At 49.4% G+C, this 7500-nt stretch overlaps 2 protein-coding genes across 2 annotated transcripts in view; one reads left to right on the forward strand and one right to left on the reverse strand.

The window, feature by feature from the left end:
- LOC147468758 (uncharacterized) overlaps positions 1-1700 on the reverse strand; it is a 9558-nt gene extending 7858 nt beyond the window's left edge. The window contains exons 1-2 of the mRNA XM_086551831.1: positions 1659-1700; positions 1005-1124 (exon numbers count right to left, since the gene is read on the reverse strand). Of these exons, the coding sequence (XP_086407957.1) occupies positions 1005-1124; positions 1659-1700 (162 nt within the window). The remainder of the gene's footprint in view (positions 1-1004; positions 1125-1658) is intronic.
- The window catches only part of Tomosyn (syntaxin-binding protein tomosyn), a gene marked incomplete in the record, with an annotated part of 544120 nt that overhangs the window by 210748 nt on the left and 325872 nt on the right, over positions 1-7500 (forward strand).

A 7500-nucleotide genomic window follows, 5' to 3' on the forward strand; every position in this document is an offset into this window, starting at 1 on the left:
CCCTCCTCTTCTTCCTCCTCCTCATCCCCCCTCCCCCCCCCCCTCCTCCTCCTCCTCCTTCCTTCTCCTCCCCCTCCCCCTCCTCCTCCTCCTCCCCCCTCCTCCTCCTCCTCCTCCCCTCCTTCCTCCTCCTCCCCTCCTTCCCCCTCCTCCTCCTCCTCCTCCTCCTCCTCCTCCTCCTCCTCCTCCCCCTCCTCCTCTTCCTCCCCCTCCTCCTCCCCCTCCTCCTCCTCCTCCCCTCCTTCCTCCTCCTCCTCCCTCTCTCTCCGTCCTCCTCCCCTCCTTCCCCCTCCTCCTCCCCTTCTTCCCCCTCCTCCTCCTCCTCCTTCCCCCTCCTCCTCCCCCTCTCTCCGTCCTCTCCTCGCCTCCTCTCATTCCATCTCTCTCAATCTAAAAGTTGGCCTGGACGTCGGATCCGCCTAGGTGTTGTAAAGGTGTCCTCTCCTTCCTCTCCTCTTCGCTTGTCCCCTCCTCTCTCTCTCCTCGCTTTTCTCCTGTTTTCTCTCTTTTCTCCTCTCATTTCTACTCTTCTTCTCTTCTCCCTCCCTCCCTCCCTCCCACCCCAGCCTCCTGTCAATCCCACCCTCTTTTCTCCCTTCCTTCCTTCCTTCCTTTCCTCCATCCCTCCTCCTTCTCTTCCATCCCTTCTCATCCCCCTATTCCTCCCTCCCCCTCATCCATCCTTCCCTCCTTCCAACCTACCTTCCATCCCCCTATTCCTCCCTCCCCCTATTCCTCCCTCCCCCTCATCCATCCTTCCCTCATCCATCCTTCCCTCCTTCCAACCTACCTTCCATCCCCCTATTCCTCCCTCCCCCTCATCTCTTCCCTCATCCATCCTTCCCTCCTTCCACCCTCCCCTCCTTCCAACCTACCTTCCATCCCCCTATTCCTCCCTCCCCCTCATCTCTTCCTTCATCCATCCTTCCCTCCTTCCATCCTCCCCTCCTTCCATCCTCCGCTCCTTCCAACCTACCTTCCATCCCCCTTTTCCAGCAATTTACGAGAGCCTTCACGAGCGCGTCGCTGCAACGACCCAAACCATCCTTCTCCTCCCCGGGACTTGCAACGGCAGCAACAGCAACATCAACATCAACATCAGCGGCAACAGCGCCAGCTTTTAACTTATGTCTCAGAGAGGCAATCTGTCCTGTACTCTTTCTTTCTTTCTTTTTTTTTTGCTTGTAATTCATTCTCTTTCAGCTGTTTGGCTATTTTGATAATATTAATTCCCTACATGATAATGCATACTTTCGTTTCTCTCCTCCACTTCCTCCACCTCCTCCTCTTCCCCAACCTCCTCCTTTCCCCCCTCCTCCTCTTCCCCCTCCCCAGTCTCCTCCTCCGTCGTTGATACGTTAACTCCGTCAATTTCTCATCCCGCATTGTTTCTAATGCTTACTAAGTTCCCCTTCCTCTTGGGATTTCCCTCACCCACCTTCATTTTCCTCATTTTCGCCTACGCTTCCCTCTCCTTCGCCTTTCCGCCCGTTCTCCTTTCCTCATCACTGTATTCCTTCCCCATCCCTCGGACTCTATCGCTGCCACTCTGTTATCAGCCTCTCATTCACCATCCTTTCGCTCTGCTTCCTCTGCCATTCATTCCTCCCGTTTCCTCATCCATCATCATCCTCTCTCTTTCTCTCTCTCCCACGTACGTTTCTCTTGCGCCTTTGAGAGCTCTCCCTGTCATCCGCCATTCCCCCCCCTTCCTTCTTTATCTTCTGTATTGATTTCCTTTTTCTTTTCCATTTCTCAATTTTTTCCATTTCTCTTCGTCGACCGCGCCCCTACTTCATCCTCTTTCTCCTCCTCCTTCTCCTTCTCCTTCTCGTCCTCCCTGTCGTTTATTTCCTTTTCTCCTCTCCTCTTTTACTCAACCAATTCCTCTTCAATTTTTCTCTTGTCCTCTCTTACATTCTTCTTCTCCCCCTCACCCTCATGCGAAGCACTGGCAGAGAGGCGTTGTCATGGCAACCAGTAAACAGCTTATTAACGGGTTCATGGGTTATAGTTTAGAGATGCGAGTCTGCTGATATTTTCCTTTCGTCTTTGTGTTGTATTTGCTTTTTTTTACCTCTCTCTTCCTCTTCCTTCCTATTCAAATTCATATAATAAGAAATAAACTCAAAAGTTCGGATTCTCTATTTTACTGAAGGAGTGGCAGCTTACGTAAGCAGAACCAATATAAAAACAATACTTTATTATACTCTCAGCAGCCTCCGACGTCGATTCCACCTCCTCACAATATGCGAAAGGTATATAAAAATGAACATCGAAGACAAATTAAATCGAATATACAAATAACTCTCAGCCTTTCTGTAATGGCGTCTCTGGTCTGAGTGGCGATTCTGTGCCAATTATTCTTGCGTGCGCATTTTCACTCGCACAGTGACGTCGTCGTCGCTAATTTTCTGCGGAGCGTTTTCATCCTGCGCTAAATCGTGTGCAGAGTTTTTTTTTTTTTTTTGCGTAATTAGATTATGGAATACGTACAGAGGGTCTTCCGAATGTCCGCTCGTTACGCAGCTATCTATCAATCCTCCTTTACACTCCTCTGCCCCTCTCTTCATCCATTGTCTCCTCCCTTCCTCTCTCTCTTTCGTTCTCTCTTCCCTTTCCTTTTCGTATAATTCTTTCCAAACCTTTTACACTGCAAAGGGAGCATATCCGAGACTGAGAAATTCCCGCCCGTGTTCCGCGTGTTCCGATAATAAGGGGAATAGGTTCATCACCGTCGTGACTTTTTTTTTTCTCACGTATCCCGGTGATAAGTGGAATAATGACGTTTTCGATTGAGGATGGAGGCGGGATAAAGGAAAGGACGGACGGTAAAGGGAAGGGGACAGGAGGGAGGGAGGGGGGAGGAAATTTTATTGTAATGACCATTAGCCTAATTTTATTTTGATGTTCTCATTTGCTATTTTATACTGACCTCAAAGCAGGGCTGTGTGATGTCCTTAGAAGTTTATTTTTTTCCTTCGCTTTTATATTTTCCTTTGTCTTTCTCTTCTCACCGTAATCCCATCTCCTTTCATCACATTCTCCTCTCTTCATCATATTCTCTCTTCTCTTCGCATTCTCCTTTGCTCTCGTTCTTCAACATGAATTTCCCATTTCGATTGCTTTATTTTTCCGCATCCCCTTTCTTCCCTTTCCCGTTCCTTTGTTCGCGATGGTTATTGGCGCCCTTCTTCTTCTTCTTTTTAATCCTCGCGCCCCCTTCCCCTCCGATGTTATTCGATGCTATTTGATTTTCGCCACGTTTATTCCGTCTCTTTGATAGGTCTCTTCCCGATTATCCTGCTTTCCCTTTTCTACCTTTTCAGTTTCCTTTTTTTTTTGAAAATTTGTATTCCCGTTTTTGAAGTTTTGATGTTCCTCCTCGTCTCCCCCCCCCTTGTGATTTCTCTCTGTATTTGTGTTTCGTTTGCGCTTTCCGACCTTCTTTTGGGCGCTTTTCGAGTCGAGCCCTCCACTCTATTGTGCCCACTGGCAACCCCTCTCTTTGGCTGTCTAAGAGTTCCGGACATTTTGCAGAATTGCAGCTCCTGTCTTTCGTTCTGCAATAATTATATTTTGGAAGGGATGGGGGTACGATGGGGGATATGAGGAAATCGGGAAATAGGGAGGGGGTGGGTGGGATTTGCTGTTCGTGAGTTTAGTTATCTTTCTGCTTTTTCTGGTCTTTGAATTTTGTCTTTTATTTCCTCTTTTTTATGACTCACTTTGTTAGCACAAAAAGCTGAGATAAGATTTATAGAAGCGAATAAAACAGAGAAAATGCCAGGCAACCCTTATAAAGGCGCCAGAAAGTGTACCGTTATTCTTGTTCGCAACTGTACTCCATTAAGGGATCCATCTGTGAACATCCTGCCTAGGGTTTAGGAGAGCGAGAGGAATAGGGGAGTAGGAGATGGGGGGGAGGGGGGGAGATAAGGAGGGATAGGAGTGGAGCGAGAGTAGAGAGGAAGTGGGGGAAGGGTAGGGAGCAACCGGTACGGGAAAGGGGGGGAAGGGGGGTTTAAAAGCCGTTTAGTAGAGGCGTCGACGTAAGTGAGAAGGACAAGGCCGGCGGTTCGTGCTAATGGCGGAGGTCGCATGTGCCTCGTTCCTCCTCATCTAGCATCGTTAACTAGGAATTAGCGTGCATCAGGAGAGTAGAAACGGAGAGGGAGATCGAGTGGGTGGGAGAGAGGGAGAAAGAGATAGAGGGAGGGAGGGGGTGAACGGTAGCTGGAGCGGGAAGGGGGGGAGAGAGAGTGGGATGGAGAAAGAGTGGGATGGAGAAAGAATGGGAATGAGAAGAGTGAGAGAGAGTGGGAATGAGAAAGAGTGAGAGAGAATGGGAATGAGAAAGAGTGAGAGATATTAGGAATGAGAAAGTGAGAGAGAGTGGGAAGGAGAAAGAGTGAGAGAGTGGGAAGGAGAAAGAGTGAGAGAGAGTGGGAATAAGAAAGAGTGAGAGAGAGTGGGAATGAAAAAGAGTGAGAGAGAGTGGGAAGGAGAAAGAGTAAGAGAGAGTGGGAATGAGAAAGAGTGAGAGAGAGTAAGGAGAAAGAGTGAGAGATAGTGGGAATGAGAAAGAGTGAGAGAGAGTGGGAATGAGAAAGAGTGAGAGAGAGTGGGAAGGAGAAAGAGTGAGAGAGAGTGGGAATGAGAAAGAGTGAGAGAGAGTGGGAATGAGAAAGAGTGAGAGAGTGGGAATGAGAAAGAGTGAGAGAGAGTGGGAATGAGAAAGAGTGAGAGAGAGTGGGAATGAGAAAGAGTGAGAGAGTGGGAATGAGAAAGAGTGAGAGAGTGGGAATGAGAAAGAGTTAGAGAGAGTGGGAATGAGAAAGAGTGAGAGAGAGTGGGAATGAGAAAGAGTGAGAGAGAGTGGGAATGAGAAAGAGTGAGAGAGGTGGGAAGGAGAAAGAGTGAGAGAGTGGGAATGAGAAAGAGTGAGAGAGAGTGGGAAGGAGAACGAGTGAGAGTGGGAAGGAGAAAGAGTTAGAGAGAGGGAGAGGGAGTGAGAGTGAGAGAGGGGTAATTATTGCACCCCAATAGCCGAGTTTTGATTCGACACATGTGACAGGCATTCTTAACAAGCAAACACCTGTCCAGCCTGACACACCTGCACGCATACACCAAACGCTGCCTTTATGGGGGTTTATGGCAATTTGAGCAACGTTATTACACCCATTAAGCTTCATTTCCTTGAATGATAATGGCTTTTCTGGAGCAGAGCTTTGCTTAGTTTGGGATCACCATTATGATTAGACGTATAAAGAGATGAGTTGGTGAGTTAATAGGTAGATTGGTAGTGAGGTAAACGAACAAGTTAGTTAACAGGAATAAACAGCGATAACAAGGGAGAGAGAGGGAGAGGAAGAAGGAGATTGATAAAGATGGATATAGAGCATAAAGTATAGAAAAAACGGAGAAATGGGAGAGCGGAGGGAAAACATGAATAAAGGAGGAATGTCAAGAATCCGCCATACATCCAAGGAGCAGCAATATATGGAGGGAAAGTGTCATCCAACCGAAGATCAAATATTCGTTTTTCTCGCCGGCCAAACACGCCTCGGTTTCCCCTCCCGGCCATTCCCTCGGAGCTGGAACTAGGTCGGTGTTCTCATTCGCTTCTTTCTTTCCCCTCTTGTTTCCTCTTCCTCGACTTTCTTTCGCTCTTCCTTCTCTCCTCTTCTTTCATTCCCTTTCTTCTTATTTTCCCACATTCCTGTTTTCGTTTTCATCTACGTTTCCCCTCCTCTTCCTCCTCCCCCCTCCCCCTCCTCTTCTTCCTCATCCTCTCCCACCTCCTCTGCCTCCTCCTCCTCCTCCTCTCCCACCTCCTCTTCCTCTTCCTCTTCCTCCTCCTCCTCTCCCACCTCCTCTTCCTCCTCCTCCTCCTCCTCTTCTTTCCTCTCTTCCCCTCTTCTCTTCTTCCACCTCCTCCTCTCCTCTCTTCTCCTCTTCTCTTTCTCCTTATCCTCTTCCCCCTTCACGTCTTTATCCTCTTTCTTCATTTCTTCATCCCTATCCTCCCCTTTCCTCTTTCACCTCCTTATCCTCTCTCTTCATTCCTTGTCCTCCATCCCCGTCCCAATCCACCTCCTCTTCCGCGCATCTCTTCCACCTCCTCTTCCACTCCCAGGTGACGAGCGCCGCCGGTTTCCGAGCGCTGATACATCGGCGAGAACGTGAGGCTTTCAATCACATCGCCGGCGAGTTACGTTCACCTTTGCCGTCTCGTAAGCTTTGCAGAGGGGCCGCCGGCGATAGCAAGCAAGCAAGCAAGCAGGAGTGGTAGTCCTAGGTGTATGGGCTTGTGTAGCTGTGTGTTCTTCCGTTTATGTTTGTGTTATTCTTTTTCTGTCTGTCTGTCTGATTTTGTCTCTGTCTCTATCATTCATTCTCTCTCTCTTTCTTTCTCCCTCCCTCCCTCCCTCCCTCCCTCCCTCCCTCCCTCCCTCCCTCCCTCCCACCCACTCTTCCTCCCTTCCTCCCTGCCAGCACAAGCGTACGTAAACAGGGGGATGACAAGATTACTGGTCCTGCTTGTACATAAAGTGACGAGTGCTTTTTGGAGAGATGGTGATCTTTCCTGCAAAATAATCCTCTTTCATGACTTTCGTGAATACTAATTTTTGTTTTCGTCTTTTCAGGTAGGTGAAGGGTGCCACATCTAAACTACAGATGGACTGAGGTAGGAAAGAGAGACAAGTGTAATTTTTCCCTCTCTCCCTCCCTCCTTCCCTTCTTCCCTTCTTCCCTTCTTCCCTTCTTCCCTTCTTCCCTCCTTCCCTCCTTCCCTCCTTCCCTTCTTCCCTCCTTCCCTCCTTCCCTCCTTCCCTCCTTCCCTCCTTCCCTCCTTCCCTCCCTCCCCCACTCCCCCACTCCCCCTATCCTCCTGCCCTCCCTCCTTTTCCACCTTCCTCCCTCCCCTCTCCTCTCTCACCCCATTCATTACGTTACCCGTGATCTATTCTCTTGGAATTATCTCACGGCAATAATGGACGGTGTATCCATTCACCGGTGTGTGTGTGTGTGTGTGTGTGAGAGAGAGAGAGAGAGAGAGAGAGAGAGAGAGAGAGGATGATGTATGAAGCCTCGCGGAAGAACGGGATCGAAGCCCTTAGGTGAAGCCCCCGCCTTACCCTGTTAGCAGTGATTTATCACCTCCCGAGACGCACGTGTGTCTTGGGGGAGTGCGTGTGTTTGTGTTTGTATGGGTGATTTGTGTGTACCTGTGTGCGTGCGTGCGTGCGTGCGGGGGGGGGGTCCCTTCTACTGCATTCTTCCCCGCTCTCCTCCTATCCTCTTCTTTCTACCCTTTTCCTCTTAATTCTTTCCTCTAGTCTCTATCTCCCCCCCCACGTAAAGGGAGTAAATGATGCGTCGGGGAAAGCGCGTGTGTGTGATGGGGAGGGGGTGACAGTCCAGCCTGTTCGGGCCGCTTCCTCGTGTGTTTCCTCTCTAATGTTTCATCCACAGTGAACGAACGCATTGCCCTTC

This window comes from Penaeus japonicus, unplaced genomic scaffold, assembly GCF_977035675.1.
Source record: "Penaeus japonicus unplaced genomic scaffold, GWHDUDI00000001_assembly GWHDUDI00000026, whole genome shotgun sequence".
Taxonomy (NCBI): domain Eukaryota; kingdom Metazoa; phylum Arthropoda; class Malacostraca; order Decapoda; family Penaeidae; genus Penaeus; species Penaeus japonicus.